The sequence below is a fragment of the Pan paniscus genome, chromosome 11 (assembly GCF_029289425.2).
Source record: "Pan paniscus chromosome 11, NHGRI_mPanPan1-v2.0_pri, whole genome shotgun sequence".
In the NCBI taxonomy this organism is placed as follows: domain Eukaryota; kingdom Metazoa; phylum Chordata; class Mammalia; order Primates; family Hominidae; genus Pan; species Pan paniscus.
In genome coordinates, this window is record NC_073260.2 from 91197005 (window position 1) to 91221004 (window position 24000).

At 53.1% G+C, this 24000-nt stretch overlaps 1 protein-coding gene across 5 annotated transcripts; it reads left to right on the forward strand.

Annotated features, from left to right (window-relative positions):
• Positions 1-4220: 4220 nt before the first annotated feature.
• On the forward strand, positions 4221-23845 carry AQP7 (aquaporin 7). 5 transcript variants are annotated; one of them, XM_034967306.3, is made up of 8 exons: positions 4221-4523; positions 5638-5688; positions 11871-11988; positions 19944-20067; positions 20496-20633; positions 20842-20960; positions 21171-21388; positions 21747-23845. In XM_034967306.3, the coding sequence occupies exons 2-8, from the start codon at positions 5663-5665 to the stop codon at positions 22030-22032; spliced, it is 1029 nt and encodes a 342-aa protein (XP_034823197.1). In that variant the 5' UTR covers positions 4221-4523; positions 5638-5662; the 3' UTR covers positions 22033-23845. The 5 variants fall into 5 exon arrangements, with proteins under 5 accessions (XP_034823197.1, XP_054973296.1, XP_034823203.1 ...); XM_055117321.2 differs by having other exon boundaries at positions 4228-4523; positions 5610-5688; XM_034967312.4 differs by having other exon boundaries at positions 4239-4523; positions 21806-23845.
• The last annotated feature ends 155 nt before the right edge of the window (positions 23846-24000 follow it).

Here is a 24000-nt window from a genome sequence, read left to right on the forward strand (position 1 = left end):
AGCCTCGCCACCTAGTAGGGGATCCCTGGTCTCCTTGGGGTGAGCCAGAGCCCTGGTCTGGATGTTCTAGTTCTAGGTGATCTTGGGCAAGTTGTTACCTTGCTCTGAATCTGTTTTCCTACCTGAAAAATGAGTTTGGAAGGAGATGCTTACTTGGGTGGGGCTTAAGTGTCTTTTCTTTTTGGGGCATTCTGAGAACCTTCATGGCTTCAGATGATTCAAGAGAGACCAGGGCTCCTTGAGGGACCTGCCCTGCCCTCCTACCCCCACCCCTGCGCCTGGAACCAGAGCGGCTCCTTCCTTGCTTGTTTATACCATGGGCTCCTGACTTATGCAAAGGATTCCGTGGCTCGAAAGAGTCGGAAAAACCACAAGTGTAAAACAACGTGATGAAAAGCAGTTTTTGTGATAAGTTAATCCAATGGCATGTTGATTGAAACAAATAATTAATCAAAATGTTTAGTTTTTGTGTGTGTGTCAACACTTTGGGGGACATTCGGGGACAGTTTTTAGCACCTTTACTCATTTTTGTTTCTTCATTCTGATATTTTAAAATTTCGATTTGCATTTTCATCCCTAATTGAGTTTCAGCCAATTGTGTTTATCCCATGTTGTTCATAATAGAGAAGTGTTGGGTCCGTTTAAAATTGGAGACAATCTAAACGCTCATCAATAGAAGGATTCCTTATTATATAATCTCCATCAGGTGGAATGCTGTACAACAGGCATGAGGTGGACATGGACCTACTGTCATAGGAAGATATTCTTAACAAATGTTTGAATGAAAAAAGTATTTTAGACCGAGCGCGGTGGCTCACGCCTGTAATCCCAGCACTCTGGGAGGCCGAGGCGGGTGGATCACCTGAGATCAGAAGTTTGAGACCAGCCTGGCCAACATGGTGAAACCCCATCTCTACTAAAAATACAAAAATTAGCTGGGTGTAGTGGCTCATGCCTGTAGTCCCAGCTACTTGGGAGGCTGAGGCAAGAGAATCACTCAAATCCGGGAAGTGGAGGTGGCAGTGAGCCAAGATTGTACCACTGCACTCCAGCCTGGGTGACAACAGCGAAACTCTGGCTCAAAAGATAAAATAAAATAAAAAAGTATTTTGTTTTATTTTTATATATTTATTTATTTTGAGACAGAGTCTTACTCTGTCACCCAGGCTGGAGTGCAGTGGCGCCATCTCAGCTCACTGCAACCTCTGCCTCCTGGGTTCAAGTAATTCTCCTGTCTCAGCCTCTTGAGTAGCTGGGATTACAGGCACCTGCCACCATACCTGGCTAATTTTTGTATTCTTAGTAGAGACGGGGTTTCGCCATGTTGGCCAGGCTGGTCTCGAACTCCTGATCTCAGGTGATCCACCAACCTCAGCCTCCCAAAGTGTTGGGATTACAGGAGTGAGCCAATGCACCTGGCTATATTTTTATTTGCTAAAAATAAAACTGTGTGTGTGTGTGTGTGTGTGTGTGTGTGTGTGTAGGTCCTGGACAGTCACAGTTTAAGCATCAAGAGGGCCTGAGTTTAGACCAAAGGTATACCAGGTATAAGGTTGTGGCAAATATTGTTTCTTTGAAATTCGAATTTAACTGGGCATCTTATATTTTATCTGGTAACTCTACTCAAGCCCATCCTATGAAGAAAGGACCCCGGGTGTCCCCTCCCTCTCTGCCCCCCAACTATCTCCACTGGCTCAGAGACCCAGAGACCCCCCGCCGCAGGCTCTGTGCAGACTAACATGCTTCACAGCTCTGACCCAAACTCCCACGTTGGTGGCCCCTTTAGCTGCCTCTCTTCTCTCTGCAGTTGAACTTTCTGCCTCCTCAGCCTCTGCTTCTTCAGTGCTGTTGCCACCCTCTATCCCCACCAGCTCATCCAGGCAGCTGTCTGCAAACACCTGCCTGGCCAGCCCCTCCCAGCACCCAACTCTGGGGCAACAGCCCCCTACTGGCTCCCATCAGCCTCTGGGCAGCCCTGTGTGTGGGTTTCCAGCTCCTTCCCCACCCACTCCTTCGTCGTCATCCTTCTTCCCCATAATCCTGGCCCTGGCCCTTGCCTCCCTCCTTCTGCTTCTTGGGCAGCCCCAGCGACTCTAGTGCTGAATGTCCAGGGGCTGATATCTCCTCTTCTCTTTCTCCAGCTAGACCTCTCTCCCCAGCCCAGGCCCAACTGCGCCTCTGCCTGCTGGATGCCCTGGGGCCTCAGGGACCTCAGGTTGACCCTGTTGCTCTTCTCTTTGCTTAGAACCCTTCGCAGGCTCCTCAGGCCCTCGGGTTAAAGTCAGAACTCCTTGGCCTGGCTGACAAAGCCCTTCATGGTCTATCCCTGCCCACTTCTGCAGCCCTCTGCAAGTCACTCGCAGCTCCCAGGTTTTCTCACAATCCCATCAAGCTTCAAATGCCACGGTGCCACCTCCCCCTGCTCGTTTTGGAAAACTCAGTTCCCATGTCACCTCTTCTGGAAGACCCTTGTACCCCTCCAGCTTGGGATAGCCCCGTCTGTATTCCTTCCAGCTTATCTGGTGTGTCCTAAGTCACCTGCTGCTTACCTGTCTCTGCCGTGAGATACATGGGACTGTGTCTTCTCCACCTCTCAGTCCCCAGGGTCAAGCCCTGTAAATGAGCTTAGAGCCTGATCTCTGACCCCAGCATGGATCCCAATTCCCTCCCTCACCAACCTGACACCAGCCCAATCCAACTCTGCCCAAGTGCTGACCTCATCCAAGACCCCAGATCCACTTCTAACATGACCTCATCCCGGCCCTGGGAGCACACATGGGAAAGGAATAAACGCAGGGCTCTCCCATTTCCAGGCGTGCACCCCTCCCTTCCTGAGGAAGAAAGGCTGAATCTCGAGCCCACGTAGAATCTGCAGAGGGAGGTCGGGCGCAGTGGCTCACACCTATAATCCCAGCACTTTGGGAGGCTGAGGCGGGTGGATTACCTGAGGTCAGGAGTTCGAGACCAGTCTGACCAACATGGTGACACCCCATCTTTACTAAAAGTCCAAAAAAACTAGCGGGGCTTGGTGGTGCATGCCTGTAATCCCAGCTACTTGGGAGGCTGAGGCAGGAGAATCACTGAGGCAGAGATTGTGGTGAGACAAGATTGTGCCACTGCGCTCCAGCCTGGGCGGAGTGGGACTCCGTCTCAAAAAAAAAAAAAGAATCTGCAGAGGGAAGTTAGTGCCTTACAGAGGGCTTCTGACTAGGAAGCCCTGGGACTGCGGCCGACCCCTTCCTCTCCCTGCCTCACCCCTGCAGAAAGATCTGCAGAAAAAGCTGGAAGGGGTGGGAGGGTGTGTGCAGGGGTGGGGACTGGGGCTATGCAGGTTCCAGACCTGGTCTTTGGCACCCTCTACAGGACAGTTCCATTCCCAGACCTGAGCTTTGGACAACTGAATCCTATGCCCCTTCCCACCCATGGAGCCTGGTGCCGGAAGTTCCCAGGACTTACCCACCGTCCACCACGCCACGTAGCAAGTGTCCTCAGTGTCTGCAGACCAGAAACACCTCCCTTGTGTCTCAGCACTGGGCCACCTGCTGAAATCCCAAACTGCCTGCCCCATTGTTTGAGACCCAGTCAGGCCTTGGCTCCAAAAGTCCTCTTGGACTGCCGCTGGCCCCCAGGGTCTCTCCTGACTGCACCTCGGTCCTGGAGCTCCCATGCCGCTGAGCCCTGAGCCCCATGCCCCGATCCAACTGTGGCTCCTTTACGGGGGCCTTGCTGGCCTTTCCTAAGGGAGGTGTTTTCCCGAGGACAGGTGGACTGCTCCTCAGACTAGGGGCCCTTGGAGGGCCAGGCCTGGGCTTCTACCTCCTCTCGCAGGCTGGTGTTTCTCTGCAAATATGGCTCGTGTGTCCTCCTTCCTCTCAGACTGGGGGCCCCTGAGGACTGGGCCTGAGTTTCCCTTTCCCCCTTCAGAATGGGGGTTCCCTGAGGACTGACCCAGGGCCTCCCCCCGTCCCCCCCACCTGGCTGTTAATCTCCAACATTTCCACCTCCAGTCCTATTCTGCACAGCTCTCCCCAGCGCTGGGGGCTCAGAGGCCTCTTCAGCCTTCCCCAGGGCTGGGGCTCAGGGAGGGCTTCCTCAGGTGCCGGCCCCAGAGTCAGGCTGCACATTGGCTTGGAGGACAGGCCTTTCCTCTGGGACTGAGAGGCCCAGAGTGCCCACCCAGAGCTCCACCTCTGACCTCACAAAGGCCTGCTTCAGAACTCGGTCTCCACGGCACTGCTGGCCGGACGAGGGATGTTATTTTGGGCAGTGCATCTGGACTTGGTTCAAGTGGCACCAGCCAAACCCCTGCCTTATTGACGTCTCCCCTGAAGGAGCAGGAGCAGCACTCGAGGCCGCCCTGGGAGAGCTGAGAGGCAGGCTCTGGACTGGGGACACAGGGATAGCTGAGCCCCAGCTGGGGGTGGAAGCTGAGCCAGGGACAGTCACGGAGGAACAAGATCAAGATGCGCTGTAACTGAGAAGCCCCCAAGGCGGAGGCTGAGAATCAGAGACATTTCAGCAGAGTGAGTGGGGCTCCAGGCAGGGTGGGGATGGGGCGGCCTCCTCAGCGCCCACATCTGGAAGGGCCATTCCCTGGGTACCATACAGGGAGGAGGTGACTGAGGGATTGCTTGGGGAAGGAACCCCGGCTGGGAGTGGAAGTCCTGGCTTTCTTGTTATGGTGCAGTCCTGTGTTGCTGTGTGACACAGGCACATACACCCTCTCTCTGGGCCTCAGTTTCCTTACCTGTAAGTTGGTTGTTGGGAGGACCAGCGGTAGAGCAGAGATGGCAGGGATGCGCTGAGCTGGGCTGTCAGCAGACCATGGGGGTGGGACGAGGAGAGAGCTGAAGACCACCAGCAGTGGACCACAGGGGGAGGCGTGCAGGCCAGAGACGGGTCAGCTGCCGGCTTGCTGGAGTCGTTCCTCCCATGGAGTCCCCTCCTGAGGGGCTGGAGCTGGGGCTGGAGGGTTTCGGCAGTCGGGGCTGGAGGGTTTCGGCAGTCAGGGCTGGAGATAAGAGTCTGTGCTGGAGCTAGAGGGAACTGGGCTAGAGAATCAGGAGGACAGACAGGGTGAGGGGACTTCGTTCGGGCTACCTTCATGCTGTCAGTTAGAGATAAAGATAGAAGTACAAAGGGGAATTTTTGGGCGAGGTACACGGGTGAAACGAGTTTTCAGGGCCTCATCCTGTGTGTTCACCTTCTGTGTGTGTGTGTGTGTGCATGCGTGCATGTATGTGTGTGTGCAGGTCCTGGACAGTCGCAGTTTAAGTTAGCAGCAAGAGGGCTCGAGGTTAAAGGTATAGCATGCAAATATGAGGCTGGAGCCACTGAGTAGAGGCTGAGGGCATCTCCACAGTCCAAAGCCAGGCTGCAGACAGGGAAGGTCAGGAGGAGCACTGGAGGGTCTGGCCTGGGGTTGGGGTCCTGGGGCCAGCATGGGTGGGGTGGGGCTCCAGGGCATTGCCTCATTGGCTGAGCACCGCTCCTCCCTCCCTGTTCCTTGGCTGGGTTAAGGGAGTGGCACTAGCAGGAGCTGACCCAGGGCTTCTCCCCTGGGGACCAAGGTCTGATGGAAGTGTGGGGCCAAGTTCTGTGTCCTCCAGCCCTAGTGACCTCTCTTTGGCTCCTCAGCATCTACAAATCTGTAAGACAAAACATGGTTCAAGCATCCAGGCACAGGCGGTAAGTACCCCACCCTCTTTTCACCCTCCAGCCCCCTGTCCTCCACCCAGCCCACTTCAGTGCCCTCCCTGCTCCATCCTCAGCCTCTCCCTTGGGGCAGCTGTCCCCCCTGGACCTCCTCCTCCCCACCCACCCACTCACCTCTGAGGTCCCAGAAGAAGAGCATCTTCCACCTGTTGCCTGGGCTGGGTCCTGGGGTGAGGGGAGGCTCAGAAATACTTGGATGAGGGTCAAGGCATGCAGGTGGCCTTCAACTCAACTGCACTCGGCACCTCTCACCCTCTCAGGCTCAGCTGTCTTTGGGGTGAACAAGAGCCAGTCCTTGCAATGGCCAAGGCGCAGCCTTGTTAGCTTTCTGGCCTCCCCACTCCAGCCCCCTGCTCTCCCTCCTCCAGCCACACTGAGTTTCTTTTCAGGTTTTTTTTTTTTTTTTTTTCGAGATGGAATCCAGTTCTGTCGCCCAGGCTGGAGTGCAATGGCATGATCTTGGCTCACTGCAACCTCCTCCTCCTGGGTTCAAGCGATTCTCTTGCCTCAGCCTCCTGAGTAGCTGGGATTACAGGATTACAGGCACACACTACCATGCCCAGCTAATTATTATTATTATTATTATTTGGTATTTTTAGTAGAAATGGGGTTTCGCCATGTTCGCCAGGCTGTTCTTGAACTCCTGACCTCAGGTGATCCACCGGCCTCGGCCTCCCAAAAGGTTGGGATTACAGGTGTGAGCCACTGCACCTGGCCTCACACTGACTTTCTTTGCTTTCTTCAAACATGCTGAGAGTCCTCTGGTGACTAGTCCCTCCACCTGAGAGGCTTTCTGCAGCTAACATACAGCCCACTCTTATCTCCTTCATGGCTTTGCTCCAAGGCCACCTTCTCAACAAGGATTACTCTGGCTGCCCTATTTGAAATCACACCCCATCTCCAGCCCCTGCAGTCCCAATTCCCCTCTCCTTGCTCTGTTTTTTTCCACAGGAGCTGGTACCTTCGCTTATACAAATGTACTTACTTATTACATTTCATTGTTGTCAGCTCCACGCAAGCAGGGATATTTGCCTGTTGTACACTTGGATGGAGAGAATGAATAGTGCCACTCTGTTGACATCATTGCCTCTAGCCTATGTCTCTCTCCAGGGCTTTAGATCATGTTTCTAGAGACCCACTGGTGTCTCACAGGCAACTCAGCTCCTAGATGGAAACAGCCTGCTCCGCCCCCTGCAAGTCCACTCCTCCTGTGCTCTTGGCTCAGTCAGGGGTCCCCTTCTCCTCAGTTGCTCAAGCCAGAAGTCAAGGTCATGTCCTTCATACTTCCCTCTCCCCCATGTCTCACATCCAGTCACCGATCTCCTAAAATATCTAGAATGTGCACAGCTTCCACCATTCTTTCTACCACCACCCTACTCCCCCATGGCCATGTCAGGCCACCACCCGCCCATTCTTCAAAACCCCCTTCAGGCCTCACCTCCCATGCCTCCCCTGAGCTCCCCCAGTCCCAGGCTGCTTCTCTCTGGTGGTGTTGTCATTACCAATCTCTTCCATTAAACAGAGTGACCCAAGGGTGGAGAGTGGGTTTTGACTTTGTATCCCTGGTGCTTGACTCATAAGTAGATGCTCAACAAAAAAAAAATTTTTTTTTTGAGACGGAGTCTTGCTCTGTTGCCCATGCTGGAGTGCAGTGGCATGATCTCGGCTCACTGCAACTTCTGCTTCTTGGGTTCAAGCGATTCTCATATTTCAGCCCCTCCCCCCCAGCTGGTATTACAGGTGCCTGCCACCATGCCCAGCTAATTTTTTTTTTATTTTTAGTGGAAATGGGGTTCTGCCATGTTGGCCAGGCTGGTCTTGAACTCCTGACCTCAAGTGATCCCCCTGCCTCGGCCTCCTAAAGTGTTGGAACTACAGGCATGAGTCACCATGCCTGGGCAACAAATGTTTGTTGAATTAAGAAATGTTGGTTAGCAGGTTGAATTGTTGGCTCGTGGTTAGTTGGATAGTTTATGGTTGGCTGGTTGATTAGATAATTAAATGAGTTAATAGCTGGTTAACAGGAGAATCAGTTAGTTGGTTTTTGATAGGTTAGTCAAAGGGTTAGTAAGCCACCGGGTGTGGTGGCTCATGCCTGAAATCCCTGCACCTTGGGAGGCTGAGGCGGGAGGATTGCTTGAGTCCAGGAGTTTGGGACCAGCTTGGGTAACATGGCAAAACCCCATCTCTACAAAAAATAGAAAAAAATAGCCGGTCATGGTGGCATGCTCCTGTAGTCCCAGCTACTTGGGAGGCTGAGGTGGGAGGATCGCTTGAACCCTGGGAAGTCTAGGCTTCAGTGAGCTGTGACTGTGCCACCGCACTTCAGCCTGGGCGACAGAGTGAGACCCTGTCTCAAAAAAAAAAAAAAAAGGAAAAAGAAAAAGAAAAGAAACAGGCGTTAGTGAGTTGTTAGCTATTTAGTTGCTTAGTTAGAAGATTACTTAGGGAATCTGGTTGGCTGTCAGTTTCTCGCTTTGTAGGCTGGCTTTCTTGGGCCCCTCTTCTTAGTCTGTACCCTCTCCTTGAGCTCTCTCATCTATGCCCATGGCTCAGATGACCATCTGTGATTTGCTATCCTCCAAATGTGTCTGTAAATGAGACCACATGACCAGCTGCCTCCTCACTGGCCATCCCACCCAAGTGTCTAGTGGGCTCCTCACACTCAACATGCCCAGAAAGGGCCTCCTTGTCCATTCTCCCGCAGCTTCTCTGCTGCGCCCCACACTAGTCATTCCGCTGCCCTAGCCAGGACCTGAGGGCATTGCTGAGCTGCCCCGCTCCCTTCCCTCTCTAACCGAACACCAAGGCTGTCAGCTTGACTGTGCTCTTTTGGCCATTGGCGCTGCCATCTCTGTGGCTCAGGCTGCCGCCACTTCTCCACCCATCTGTGGAGAAGCTGATGCTCACCCTGCCTCCACTCCACTTCCTCCATCCTGGCCTCCACAGGGGAGGCAGCTCTCCTGCTGAAATCCTCCACTTGGCCCATGGCCCTCTGGTAGGGTTCAGACTCCCTAATGTGGGCCATGAGGCCTTCTGCCACCTGGCCCTGGCCCCTCTCTGCCCATCTCCTGCCAACTCCACTCCTCCGTGGCCAGCCCATTCCTGCATATTGGATACTGCCTTATCTGCAGGCCTTTGCACATGCCAGTCCTACGCCCAGAATGATCCCTGCCTCCCTGGAGGCTCCTTTACCCGCCAGCCTTCTTTTCCTGACCTAAATTTCCCTTTCTCTGGGAGCCTCCTACCCCCTCCTCTAGGCCATTCACTTCCCCCACATGCCCCACGGTGCCCACTCTTTCAGCTGGGGCAGTGCTCATCACACTGCATAGTAATTGCTCAATTGATTGCTTTTCTTCCCACGGGCTGGATCATACCAGTGTCCTTTACTGCAGTGCCTGAACATTCTAGGCATCGTAGATTCAAGAAATCTTGAGTTCATTGGCTGGTTGGTGGTTATCTGTTGCTTACTGTGTCTTGCCTGCTGTGTGGTGATGAGGAAGGAGCCAGGCTTCCAGAATTCTCTTGGTGTTCTTGGCTTTCTGCTCTGTCCACTTTTCTCTCCTCTTTTGTGGTTACCTCCAGCATGGGAGCTGGGGTTGGATGGGGGCCAATGGAGGGTCACCTCGCCCTGCTAGGGAGAGCAGCAGCATTCCTCAGGGCTCCTAAATTCCCCTGACCTCACAGCAGCAAAAAGTAAGCAGAGGGAATGAGAGATGTCCAGGCATGGAATAAAACATCTTCCACTTTTCAGCTGAGACCCTCTGTTCATAGCTCACCCATCCCAGTCCTTGCTCTATTCCTTACCCCAGAGAAACAAAACCAGGGAGGAGTAGATGGAGGGGGATGCAGAGTTGCGCGGATAATCCACTGGCCCCCATCCAACTCCAGCTCCCATGCAGCATCGTATAGGGGTCTCATTATCCCATGACCAGCCTCCTCAGCCCTGAAGAAGAGACCCTACCAATGCAAGCAGCAGCCCAAAGACAGTCCTGGGAAGGTACTATAGAGGCAGGGGAGAGGTAGACAGAGCAGGGAGCCAAGAACACCAAGGGAATCCTGGAAGCCTGGCTCCTTTCTCATCAGCACACAGCAGGCAACAACCAGCCAATGAACCAAAGATTTATTGAATCTACTATGTCTGCTATGTTCAGGCACTGCAGCGAAGGAAACTGGTATGATCCCAGCCCTTAGGAAGAAAAACCGTTAATTAATTATTAATCAAGCTTTTTTTTTTTTTTTTTTTTTGAGACAGGGTGTCGCTCTGTCACCCATGCTGGAGTGCAGTGGTGTGATCTCAGCTCACTGCAACCTCTGCCTTCTGGGCTCAGGCAGTCCTCTCACCTCAGCCTCCCCATTAGCTGGGACCACAGGCATGCACCACCACACCTGACTAATTTTTGTATTTTTTTTTTTTTTTATAGAGATGATGTTTTGTCATACTGTCCAGGCTGGTCTTGAACTCTTGGGCTCAAGCGATCAGCTCGCCTCGGCAAGTGCTGGGATTACAGGCATGAGCCATGTGCCTGGCCTAACTGAGCAATTACTATGCAGTGTGACGAGCACTGCCCCAGCTGAAAGAGTGGGCACCGTGGGGCATGTGGAAGAAGTGAATGGCCTAGAGGAGAGGGTAGGAGGCTCTCCCAGAGAAAGGGAAATTTAGGTCAAGAAAAGAAGGCTGGCGGGTAAAGGAGACTCTGGGGAGGCAGGGGACCATTCTGGGCGTAGGACTGGCATGTGCAAAGGCCTGCAGCTAAGGCAGTACGTGATGCGCAAGGATGGGCTGGCCAGAGGAGTTGAGGGGCTGGTGTCGGCTTCCAGGCATGCAGACAGTGAGATAGCAGAGTGACTAAGGCCACACTTAGAGGTATCTGTATCCCTCTTCCTCTTTTTTTTTTTTTTTTTTTTTTTTGAGATGGAGTCTCGCTCTTGTTGCCCAGGCTGGAGTGCAGTGGCAAGATCTCAGCTCATCGCAACCTCCATCTCCCATGTTCAAGCGATTCTCCTGCCTCAGCCTCCGAAGTAGCTGGGATTACAGGCATGCGCCACCATGCCTGGCTAATTTTGTATTTTTTTAGTAGAGATGGGGTTTCTCTATGTTGGTCAGGCTGGTCTCGAACTCCTGACCTCAGGTGATCTGCCCACCTTGGCCTCCCAAAGTGCTGGGATTATAGGCGTCTGCCAACGGGCCCAGCCCCTCTTCTTCCTCTTTATCCTCCAGGCCCACCCCGCCACCTTCCCCAAACTCCAGTCCTATACCTCTCCCTATATGCAGATTTGGGCCCTGTTACTCACCTGTTTCATCTACCTTTCCATCTAACCGTGCACTTAACTAAATATAAATCAAGTGCCAGGCCCTTTGGGAAGCTCTGAGGATCTAGTTGAGAGTGAGACAGATTCCCCAGTTTTCACTCATTCAACAAATATTTATTGCACATCTACTATGTGCCTGGCATTGTGCTGGGCACTGAAGATACACCAGGAAGTAGATCCAGTCCTTCCTTTTCTCCCTCCCTCTCTCTTGGTCATTCATTCATTCACTCACTCTCTCACAAACCTCTGTTTGCACTGACCTGGTTGCACAACCTGGTGCATTTTGCTGACCCCTTCATTTTTGACAGAACCTGGCACATGTTTCAGTGCTCAGTGCTGTTTATAGAGCTCGGCAGCAGACTTTGTCACACCTCATGCTGTTTGTAGAGTGCCTCACTGTTGCCAGGCCCTGGCCTGTGACCCCAAAGTTCTGGCTCTAGCAGATAGGCAGATGGACAGATGGACAGACATAGACAACTGAGCTCCACTTTCCAGCCTGCTCTCTCCCACCCTGCTTTTTTCCAGAGGCTTGTTGGCACCATGGATTGCATTTTCAGCTCCCCACCCGCCCATCTGCAAAGTGGCCTCATTGGTGTGCCATTTTTACTGGTCCAGTCCCAACTAGAAGGGGCATGGCCTGGCCATCTACCCCAGTTCCTCTCCATGTCCCCGTGGCTCTCAAGTGTCTCCAATTCCAGCTGTCCCAGCTGCCCTGCGCAAGAGGAGGTGTGTGTGGCGAGGCTGCTGGGTTACCTATTAACTCAGCTGTGAGTTGAAGAGCCGATGGGCAGCAGGCAGACTTGAGTCTCCTTTCTGTCCATGGGCTCGGGCCACTGTCTCAGGTCCACCCGTGGCTCCAAAATGGTCTCCTGGTCCGTGATAGCAAAGATCCAGGAAATACTGCAGAGGAAGATGGTGCGAGAGTTCCTGGCCGAGTTCATGAGCACATACGTCATGATGGTGAGTGGGTGGGCAGCACGAAGTGGGTGGGGCTCCGCCAGGGCCGTCCATGACCCCCTCCCCATGCTGACCCCATAGGTCACATTGTCCATTCCTTGCCTCTGAGCTGGGAGCCTGGGGAAGCAGCAGAGGAAAGTAAGGAGGGGGGGCTTTCTCATCAAGTCTTTTTGGACAGAAAGGGCTCATAATATGTGGGGGTCAAATGAAACCATGCACTGGGGTATCCGGGGCACGGCTGGAAATGGGGAGAAGGGAAACCCAGGATAAAGAGATTGAAGAGGCCCAGGTGCGGTGGCTCATGCCTGTAATTCCAGCACTTTGGGAGGCTTAGGCAGGTGGATCACCTGAGGTCAGGAGTTCGAAACCAGCCTGGCCAACATGGTGAAACCCCGTCTCTACTAAAAATACAAAAATTAGCTGGGCATGGTGGCGGACGCCTGTAATCTCAGTTATTCAGGAGGCTGAGGCAGGAGAATCACTTGAGCCCAGGAGGCGGAGGTTGCAGTGAGCTGAGATCACACCATTGCACTCCAGCCTGGGTGACAGGAGCGAAACTCTGTCTCAAAAAAAAAGAAAAAAAAAAAAAGAGAGAGAGATTGAAGAGAAACTTGATGATTGGGCTCTGATAATGAATCCAGAGGGCAATGGGCGATGTTGAAGGCTGGCAAGCAGGGGAGTGACATGATCAGATTTGGGTTTTAAAGGTAATTTTGGGTGCAGTGTGGAGCATAAGCAGAACAGGCAAGGCTGGCAAGAGGGAACCAGTTAAGAGGCTGTTTTTGATCTGGGACAGAGAGAAGGTGATGACTGGTCTGGGGTTGGAGAAGAAAGCACATGTTTGAGAGGGCTGTGGAAGATGGAATCGGGGAGACTCTGCCAGCAGAAGATGTGGGCAAAGCGCCGATGAGCTGTTCTGGAGCACGGGGCCCAGCACAGGGTGAGAGGCGAGATGCCTGTGGGGAAATCCAGGAGACAGTTAAACACAGGCAAGGGGCTGGAGCTCAGGAGAGGCTTGGTCTGGAAGGAAAAAGTTGAAGTTCATCACAACACAGGTGGTGGTTGTCAACACTCCAGAGAGAGTGTACAGAAAGAGAAAAGGATGGGTTGAGGACAGAGCCCTGAGGAATGAAGAGGGGCATGCAAAGGAGCCTGAGAAGGAATGGTCAGAGAGGTGGGAGGAGAACCAGAGCAGACTGCGTGACAGAGGGGGGCAGTGGTTCCACCAGGAAGAAGCCGTCAGCGGCGTGGGCAGCGGCAGATGGGCCACGCGAGGTGAGCACTGGCAAGAGGGCTTTGGGTTTGGCAACGTGGAGGTTGCTGGTAACCTTGACAAGGGCTCTTCTTTAGTGTGTGATTGGGACAGAATCCAGACTGCAGGCGGGATGTGAGATTGCTCCCTCTCCACCTGCTTCAGCCCTGCCACTTACCCCAGCGAGCCTCTGCCCTTAACGTGACTGTAGCCATGTTTATTGCATCTTATGCAGGGTCCAGGGTCTAGAAAAAGAAGGGGCAGCCTCTGGGAAGGGAGGCAAAGGCAGCCAGGCGCATGCTAGAGGAAGGTGGGGTGAGAGAGGCTGTTTGTGTGTGTGGTGGGGCCCATGGAGCTCAAGGGAGAGAGGAAATCGGAACATCAGGGTTCTTAGCCTGACCCTGCCACTGAGTGACCAGTTGGCCTTGGGCATGTCTCTGCATGGCTTAAAGCCTGACTTCTCACTTATATCGTGTAGAATTAGGCTTTCGTGGGCTTTGGAGCTGTGTTTGAATCCTAGCTCTGTTATCTTCTAGCTGTGCGACTATCCACAAGTATCTTAACTGTTCACAAATTTAGCTTTCTTGTTTTTGAGACAGGGTCTCACTCTGTCTCCTAGGATGGAGTGCAGTGGTGTGATCTCAGCTCACCTCCCATACTCAAGTGACTGTCTTGCCTCAGCCTCCTGAGTAGCTGGGACTACAGGCGCGTGCCACTGTGCTCAGCTAATTTTTCTATTTTTAGTAGAGATGGGGTTTCACCATGTTGGCCAGGCTGGTCTCGAACTCCCGAATTCAGGTGACCTGCCTGCCTCGGCCTCCCAAAGTGCTGGGATTGCTGGCGTGAGTCACCTCGCCCGGCCCACAACTGTAGCTTCCTTATTGGTTAACAGGAGCACTAACATCAAGCTGGAGGACTTGTGTGAAGAAGGCCAAGTCTCAGCACCCAGTACACCTGTGGTACCCATGTATTGGTCCCTTGTTATTAGGACGGGTGCTCTAGCTGCTCTCTCCTCTCTGCCTCTAGCCCTCCTTTGCTCCTCTCCTACCTCCCCACCTGCTTTGGCTCCTGAGCTGTGAGGACAGCAGTTGGATCCTGTCCCTCCTTCATCCAGGGCAAAGTAATTATCTTATCACAAGACATTCCAGCCCCATGAGGGCTGTTAACCCTTGGAATCTCGGAGGCAGGAGGGTGTGTCCTCTGAGAGCTGTTAGGGAAATAGGCACCACCCACATGCTTGATACCTGCCCACATCTGTGTTTCTCTTCCTTTTGTTGAGATTTTCATTGATCACCTAATGCATCCCGGGCTCTGTGATGCTAAGCCCCTTACATGCAGCATCTTCCCAAATCCTCGCAATAGCCCTGTGAAGTAGGTACTATTATTATCCCAGTTTCACAGATGGGAAAACTGAGGCTCCTTGAGACTAAGCCTTTTGCCCAAGGTCACACTGTAAGTCAAGATTAAATCCAGTGCAGTCTAATATCACAGTCTTTTTTTTTTTGAGATACAGTCTTGCTTTGTCACAGTGGCGCGATCTCAGCTCACTGCAACCTCCATCTCCCGGGTTCAAGCGATTCTTGCGCCTCAGCCTCTGGAGTAGCTGGAATTACAGGTGCATGCCACCATGCCCAGCCAATTTTTGTATTTTTAGGAAAGACGAGGTTTCACCATGTTGTCAAGGCTGGTCTTGAACTCCTGACTTCAAGTGATCCTCCCACCTCGGCCTCCCAAAGTGCTGGGATTACAGGCATGAGTCACCGTGCCCGGCCCAGTATCACAGTCTTGACCGTTAACCTCTATGCTCTGTCCCTTAGCTTAAATATTGCCAGCTTTTGAAGACTCTGGCTTGTTAATGCTCCCCCAGCCAGGGTAAGGTCCTCACTTTCAGGTAGTTCAAGATGCCTCTCTTGGCCTCAGTTTCCCCATTTATAGAGTGGGAGAAAAATTCTTGCCGTGCAGATTTGCTGTGAGGATTGAAGACAGTAGCACTTGTAAAAGAACTTTGTGAGGTGTAAGCCTATATCGGACATTGTGTTGTTGTTATTTTTAGTTGCCAGGCTGTGCCAAGAAGTGAGGGCTTTTTGTTTTTGTTTTTATATATATATACAGGAATCTCAGTGAGTCACCAGGGTGAAGGTTTTGCCAAAAAAGCTAGTGTGACCTTGGCCCCATTTATTGCAGCCAGGATGAGGGAAGTGGACTGATCCATGTTGCAGCTTCCAGGGGTGTTGCCCTTGGAGCTGGCCTCCTGGCTGTGGGGGAGAGTTGGATGGGCTGGGCCACATTCACTGATCAGGGAGAGGAGGGGCTGGAGCCATCCGGGCCCTGGAAAACCAGCCATACACGTGAGACATGGGGCAAGGGTTGTAGATCACATGCTACGGGGGCCAAGAGAGCGGCAACTCAGGGCGGTGGGGACTTTGGCTGGCTGCAGAGTGCCAATCTGTGCAAGGCTGTATAGCTGCCGCCACTCCAGCTGACTGTTGCCATGGAGAGTGGAATGCAGGCCAGTGTTGCCTGAGCTGCTCATTTTTCAAGAGAGACGGAAACTTCTGTTCTTCAAAACCAAGTTAGCTAAACAAAACCTGTGCGCTGGATGAATTACGTGCATGAGTTGCCAGTTGGCAACCCTGACACAGGGAATCATGTGGGGTTCATTCACTCACCCAGTATTTTATTTTATTTATTTATTTTGAGACAGAGTCTCACCCTGTTGCCCAGGCTGGAGTGCAGTGGTGTGATCTCAGTTCACTGCTCTGCCTCCCAGGTTCAAGTGATTCTCCTGCCTCAGCCTCCTGAGCAGCTGGGATTACAGGCATGTGCCACCACTCCTGGCTAATTTTTTGTATCTTTAGTAGAGACGGGGTTTCACCATGTCGGCCAGGCAGGTCTCGAACTCCTGACCTCATGATCGGCCTGCCTCGGCCTCCCAAAGTGCTGGGATTACAGGCGTGAGCCACCGCACCCGGCCTATGCTCATCCAGTATTTTTAGCACATGGTATTGGAATGGGGGAAAGGCCATGGAGGCCCCTCTGTTTTCAGACCCTCCATGCCTGCTCCAGTCCCTCTACCTCTTGACCCTGCCAGCCTGTCAACCTGTCCTGGCCTCACTCCCCCCTGCACCCCCATCTGTTCCTGTCCTCTCCTGCTGTATCTTATCCTGGATCTGAAGCCAGCCCAGCTCTGGGCTCCCCTGCTTCTGTCCTGGGGCTTCTGAGGGACCCAGTGGGCCCTGCTCAGCTGCCTCTCCCCCACCATATCTGGGCTATTTCACATTTTCTCAGACTTCCCCAAAGCTGCTCTGTACTCTGACTTTTTTTTTTTTTTTTTAATCAGCAAATGGCTTGATCTGCTGCTTGACAGGTAAAATAATCAACACTTCCTGTGTTCAGCTCACCCTCTTGTCCCTCTCACCACCAGACCCATTAACCACCCATGTATCCACATATCAACCCTTGGCTGGGGCGGGGTCCTCTCCTTCCTGGAGGACCCCTCCACTTCTGCACCAATCCAGCTGTCCAGCCTATTCAGGTACTTTACTCTGTCCTTTTTCTCTGTCCTTTATCTTCAGCCTGTCCCTCTCTCAGCCTATAAATATACTGAAGTTTCTCCACTGAAAACAACACAAAATGAAACATCCCTCCCTTCACCCTGTCAGCCCCTTCGCGGGATCATGTTCTCTCTCCCCTGCTCCTCAGGCGAGTTCTCGAAGAGGAGTCTACACTGGTGCCTTTCAACTCTTTTTCTTTCTTTTTTTTTTTTTTTTTTTTTTGAGACGGAGTCTTGCTCTGTCACCCAGGCTGGAGTGTAGTGGCGTGATCTCGGCTCACTGCAAGCTCCGCCTCTTGGGTTCAAGCAATTCTCCTGTCTCAGCCTCCTGAGTAGCTGGAATTACGGGCAAGCGCCACCACACCTGGCTAATTTTTGTATTATTAGTAGAGACGGGGTTTTGTCATGCTGGTCTTGAACTCCTGACCTAAAGTGATCCATCCACCTCGGCCTCCCAAAGTGCTGGGATTACAGGCATGAGCCACTGCATCCAGCCTGGTCTGCCTTCTTACCCTGTACCCTCTCCTGGGGCCTTCTCCTCTGACGGCTTTGACTTCGGCCCTCATGTCTACAATTCTCCAGGTTTTCTCTTTTATCAACTCTAGAACAGAGTTCTCCAGGGGAAATACAATACAAGCCATCTGTATAATTTAAATTTTTCTAGTATCCACATTAAAAAGGTAAAAAGCAACAGGTGAAATTAATTTTAATAATTAACCCATATATCCAAAATCCTATTTCAAGATGCAGTCAATGTAAAATTATTAGGATATTCTGGCCAGGCATGGTGGCTCACACCTGTAATCCCAGCACTCTGGGAGGCTGAGGTGAGGGGACTGCTTAAGGCCAGGAGCTCGAGACCAGCCCAGGCAACATAGTGAAACCTCATCTCTACACAAAATAAATTGAAAAAATTAGCTGGGACAGGGCGCAGTGGCTCATGCCTGTAATCCCAGGACTTTGGGAGGCCAAGGCAGGCGGATCATCTGAGGTCAGGTGTTTGAGACCAGTCTGGCCAACATCGTGAAACCCTGTCTCTACTAAAAATACAAAAAAATAGTTGGGCATGGTGGCGTGCACCTATAATCTCAACTACTCGGGAGGCTAAGGCAGGAGAATCACTTGAACCCGAGAGTTGGAGGTTGCAGTGAGTAGAGATCGTGCCATTGCACTCCAGCTTGGGCGACAGAGCAAGACTCTGTCTCAAAAAAAAAAAAAAAAATTGGCTGGGTGCCGAGGCACATGCCCATAGTCCCAACTACTTGGGAGGCTGAGGTGGGAGGATCACTTGAGCCCAGGAGATGGAGGCTGCAATGAGCCCTGATCATGGCACTGCACTCCAGCCTGGGTGATAGAGCAAAACCCTGTCTCAAACATCAAACAAACAAACAAAACAGTGGCACAAGAAAGCAAGGCATGCATGGAGCAGCACAGTTGTTTGGTTTGAGGCCATCTGGCACAGGTAACTGCCTGGATTTAATCCTGGCTCACCAGGTACAGGCTGTGTGACCTTGGACAAGCCATTCAAGTTCTCTAAGCTTCAGATTACCCTCTGTCAAGTGGGGGAGAATAATAGTGCTTAAGTCGTAAGATTGGTGTTAAGGGTTAAAGGAGGTGATCAGTATAACTCGCTGGCATGTAGGCAGTGCTCAATAAATGGTTATTATTATTTAGTAGTAATACTATTGCTGAATACAAAGAGTATTGGGGCAGATATGAAACAGGCAGAAAGGATGAAATTATGCAGGGTCTTCAATGGTGGCCTACTGAGTTTGGACTTTATCCTAGAAGTGGAGGAGAGCCAGTGAGTGAGTCTGGGGAAGACGCGATGGGGTTTTTGTTAGGAAGATCACTCTGGCTGCAAGGAGGAGGCTGGGTGAGGTTTGGGGAGAATGTAAGCAGAGCTGATTGGATGCTGGGGAGGATGGCGAGGAAGCTCTCATTTGCAACATCTGTTTCTGGCTCGGCCAACGGGGATGGGGAACATAGCATGAGGAGCAGGTGTACTGTGAGACGGCGAACCTTCAACAGAGCCTGAGACGCCCGCGGAACACCAGGAGAGTTCCAGTGGGGATTTGCAAATAGGGATCCGGCTCCCCCGCGGAGATGACGGGAATTTTAGCGCATCAGGCATAGCTGAGACTGTCTACGTGGTAAAACCATGCCTGAAAAGACCTTTGGAAAATCAGGAGGTTGCTGGATCCCTTGGAGAGAGCTTTGGTGTCTGTGACATGCGGAAGTGGAAGCCAGATTGAGGAGGGGGTGTGAGGGAAGCGCTGAAGCAGCTGGCCAGCGTGTTCTCTCCTGCAGCCTGACTGAAACAGGGAGGAGGCAACCAGGAACCCACAGCTGGAGAAGGACGCTGGGCAGGGGTGGGACAGTTTGCTGGGAAGGATGAGACTCCAGTGTGTGGGAGCCGATCAATGGGAGGATGGAAGGTATGGGGGAGACGGAGGCCTCTGCAGAGGGAGAGGATAGCACAGGAGCCAGGGCTGAAGGGAACAGTGGCTCTGGACTGAGGCTATTGGGCCTGAAGGTAGGCCCCTTCCCCTGTGAAGGCGTCATTATCTGAGGAGCCGTGAGGGATGGGCAAGAAGCAGCAGCTTGGGAATGCCGCCTGAGGTCAGTGGAAATGAAGCTGAGGGCAAGACAGTTAGGGCCCCACTGTTCCAGCATTGTGGGGGTTGCGGCGGAGTGTGTGTGTGTGTGTGTGTGCAGGGAGGGGTTCCTTGCAGAGTCAGGCATGGATGGATTTGGAGGTCCCTTGAAGAAACTTCCTTCAGGCCAGCCTGAAATGTGAGGGACTCTGAGGGGGTGCAATGCATGCCAGCCATCCCCTCCTCGCAGCTCTGCCTCACCCCAAAACTTCAGGTGGGCCTGGGGCTGAGGTGCTTGGATGTTTGTAGTAAGAGCTTCTAACTCTGCCGCTCCACCCGGCTCTCAGTGGCTCAGGTCTGAGAGGCCTCAGCAGGGGCAAGGAGAGGAGGCAGTGAGGAGGGAAGGCTCTGGAGGAAGAGGGCGTGGCAGAGGGTCTTCCAGGCAATGCCAGGGAGGCCCAGGGCATGGGGGTGAGGAGCTAGAACTGAGCTCTGAGTCCTCCTCTGAGGTTGGGGCTTCTGGGCAGGCAGCCCCCTTAGAGGCCCTCCCTCGTAGGTATTCGGCCTTGGTTCCGTGGCCCATATGGTTCTAAATAAAACATATGGGAGCTACCTTGGTGTCAACTTGGGTTTTGGCTTCGGAGTCACCATGGGAGTGCACGTGGCAGGCCGCATCTCTGGTGAGTGAGCCCAGGCCCTGCCGGACCGGGCAAGACCAGGTGTCCCCAACAGGCTCTTTCCTGCCCGCCTCAGCCAGCTCCTTTGCCAGCACAGCCAGTGCCTCAGCCTGGCCACCGGGCGGGAGGAAGTCTCCTCTGAACCCCGTGCCTATGACGCATCTGCCCCAGATTCTTCCTGGGCCCCCCGACCTACCATTTTCACTGGCTGGGTCATCTTAGGCAAGCCGTCGCCTTCTGTGTTCCTCAGTTTCCTTAAGAGTGAAACGAAGATGGTGGCCCCTGCCTCACGGGGTGGTTGTGAGGGCTCAAGGAGAGAGCTCTGTCACGGAGCATGCTGTCATACACACTAGCCATCGTTGTTCTCATACTGTTTGTCACTGTTGTTTGTTCTGCTCTCACTCCCTGACACACTTGCCTGCTGCCCGCAGGAGCCCACATGAATGCAGCTGTGACCTTTGCTAACTGTGCGCTGGGCCGCGTGCCCTGGAGGAAGTTTCCGGTCTATGTGCTGGGGCAGTTCCTGGGCTCCTTCCTGGCGGCTGCCACCATCTACAGTCTCTTCTACAGTGAGTGTCCTGCCCGGGTGTCCGCCTCTGGCCTCAGCCGCCTCCTATGAAATATGGGCAGATTGGACCTCAGTGTCCTGATTTGTAAAAAATAGCTGGGAGAAAAAAGCCTTGGAGATCCCCCACCCTCTAACCTATAACCTCATTTCTGGGACCCCGGTGGGGCTTAGTTGGGGGCAGGTTCGCATGACAGTCTGTGTCTCCGCAGCGGCCATTCTCCACTTTTCGGGTGGAGAGCTGATGGTGACCGGTCCCGTCGCTACAGCTGGCATTTTTGCCACCTACCTTCCTGATCACATGACATTGTGGCGTGGCTTCCTGAATGAGGTCAGTGGTCCAGGATGAGTACCCCTCCCCCTGCCCTCCACCCCTCAGGACGGAGCCAGCAGGGAGTCCCTCCGGATAGACAGGACAAGAACTCTGGATGGAGACTGTACCGAGACGTGTCTCTGCTGGTGGGCTTGGGTCTGGGGCACTGCCGAGGTCCTGTGGCTTGGGGAGGGGCCCAGGTGAGCTGCCACAGCATCTGCTCCTCAGGCGTGGCTGACCGGGATGCTCCAGCTGTGTCTCTTCGCCATCACGGACCAGGAGAACAACCCAGCACTGCCAGGAACAGAGGCGCTGGTGATAGGCATCCTCGTGGTCATCATCGGGGTGTCCCTTGGCATGAACACAGGATATGCCATCAACCCATCCCGGGACCTGCCCCCCCGCATCTTCACCTTCGTTGCTGGTTGGGGCAAACAGGTCTTCAGGTACTGCCCCTGCCCAGGCCCATTCCTTTGAGTTTTTCTGTGGGTCCCCTGTGTGTTGAGGGGTGGGGGGTGATGTGAGGGGCAGCACAGGAGGGTCCTGCAGAGCCCCCAGGTAGCCTGGGGAGCAGGAGTGAGTCCCAACATTTCCCCAGGCCAGTACAGATACAGATCCTGCACCTGCACTGAGTGTCAACCCTGTCCCTGAATCGGGCTGAGGCTGACCAGGGCCCTGGGTTGGGGGTGTTTCCTGGGGTAGCCTGGGGATGACTCCTCTGCTCAACCAGTCTTCGCCCAAGGTGGATGAGGGTGCTGTCCTGGGCATCAGCCCCCTCAGCAGGCCTCTGCCTCTTGCCTGCAGCAATGGGGAGAACTGGTGGTGGGTGCCAGTGGTGGCACCACTTCTGGGTGCCTATCTAGGTGGCATCATCTACCTGGTCTTCATTGGCTCCACCATCCCACGGGAGCCCCTGAAATTGGAGGACTCTGTGGCATATGAAGACCACGGGATAACCGTATTGCCCAAGATGGGATCTCATGAACCCACGATCTCTCCCCTCACCCCCGTCTCCGTGAGCCCTGCCAACAGATCTTCAGTCCACCCTGCCCCACCCTTACATGAATCCATGGCCCTAGAGCACTTCTAAGCAGAGATTATTTGTGATCCCATCCCTTCCCCAATAAAGCAAGGCTTGTCCGACAGCAGTACCCCCACTTCCTGGGGGCCTCCTGTGGTTGGGCTTCCCTCCTGGGTTCTTACAGGAGCTCCAGGGCTATGTCTTAGCCCAAGGTGTAGAGGTGAGGCACCTCAAGTCTTTCATGCCCTGGGAACTGGGGTGCCCCAGGGGGAGAATGGGGAAGAGCTGACCTGCGCCCTCAGTAGGAACAGGGCGAGATGAAAGAATGACAGAATGAGGGATTTTCAGGCACGGGGGAAGGAAGGGTGGTTTTGGGGAACAGACCGTAGCTGACTGGTGGGGGGCCGGCTTTGGAAATACTTTGAGGGGATCCTGAGATTGGACTCTAGACTCTCCCCTGGTTCTTCCCCTCCCCTAGTTCTGGCCGGTTCTTGCACCAGACAAGGCAAGGCCCAAGAATGTAGATCAGAATTTTTTAGCCTTTTTTTCATTAGTTCCTTCCCTAGTATTCTTCTAGATTTTTTTTTCTTAATCACGTGAAATTTTAATACCACAGATATACTATATATCTGTTTATGTTCTGTATATGTTCTGTGCTTTATACATAAAAAAGAGTAAGATTTTTTTTTCACCTCCCCTTTTAAGAATCAGTTTTAATTCCCTTGAGAATGCTTGTTATAGATTGAAGGCTGTTAAGGGGTTGGGCTCCTCTTTCTTCTTCCTGGTGCCAGAGTGCTCCCACATGAAGGAATAGGAAAGGAAGATGCAAAGAGGGAAATCCTTCGAACACATGAAGACACAGGAAGAGGCCTCTTAGGGCTCCAAGGGCTCCAGGGAAGCAGCTGCGGAGGTTGGGTGGGGTGGGGGGCCAGGATCCACTGACCCTGGGGCCAGGCAGGAATCACTCTGTTGCCTGGGGCTCAGAAGGCAGCATCACCCATGGTTCCTGTCCTTGCTCATGTATTTTGCCTTTCAACAATTATTGTGCACCTACTGTGTGCAGGCCCTGCCTGGACACTGGGGATGCGCAGTGGATGCGCTGGGCTCTGCCTTTGAGGGTTGCAGTTTAATGGGGGACAGGTAATTATAAGGAAGAAGGTGAGTGCAGAGTGGGAGGCTTGGAGGCTGTGGGGCTCGGGGTAGGGGAGCTCACATCCAGCCTCTGGGCCAAGGCCAGGAGGCTTCCCAGAGGAGGAGACAGAGCAGGGTATGGTGGTGGGGGGTGTCCTTTTTGGGGGTGGGAGCTGCACTCTACAGTTTGAGGGGATGGGCAGAGGAGGCTGGGCTTCGTTCTGGAGGTGGGGACACGGTGAGGTGAGGTTTAGAAAGCACATCTGAGCCGCAGTGTGTAGGATGCTGGAAATGGTGGAGATGGGCCTGCGAAAGTGATGACCCAGGAGCAGCAGCCGGGCACCTAACAATGGGTCAGCACCGTGGGCGTAGAGACGAGAGCGGGGATTGATCAATACCGGAGAAGTACAATGTACAGGACTTGGGTTCCATTTGGATGGAGTGGGTGAGGGAGAGGGAGGAATCAGAAATGGCTTCCGGTTTCCACCTTGGGCCTGGGGATTGGAGATGTCCCCACTGAGAGTAGGGCACAAGTGAGGAAATGGTTTGGAGAGGAAGATAAGTTACATCATGGACATGCTGAGTCTGAGTTGCCTATGGGACTTGGAATGGGGGGTGGCAAAATGTGTGTGATCTTGAGCAAGATATTCAACCCTTCTGGGCCTTGGTCTTCTTATTTGTAAAATGGTGATAAGAATATTACTTCCCATTTGTGTTGCTGTGAATATTAAATGCGCTACCACATGTAAAATGTTGAGAATCATTTCTGGCTCAGAGTAAGTGCTCAATAAACACAGTTATGCCTTTTATATGGTCTGGAGCTCAGAAGCGGAAGACAGGGTTTCGTGAAGTCATGGCTTTGTGGATGTAGCTAGATTGTGGAGTAATGACAGGAGGGTTGGGGGC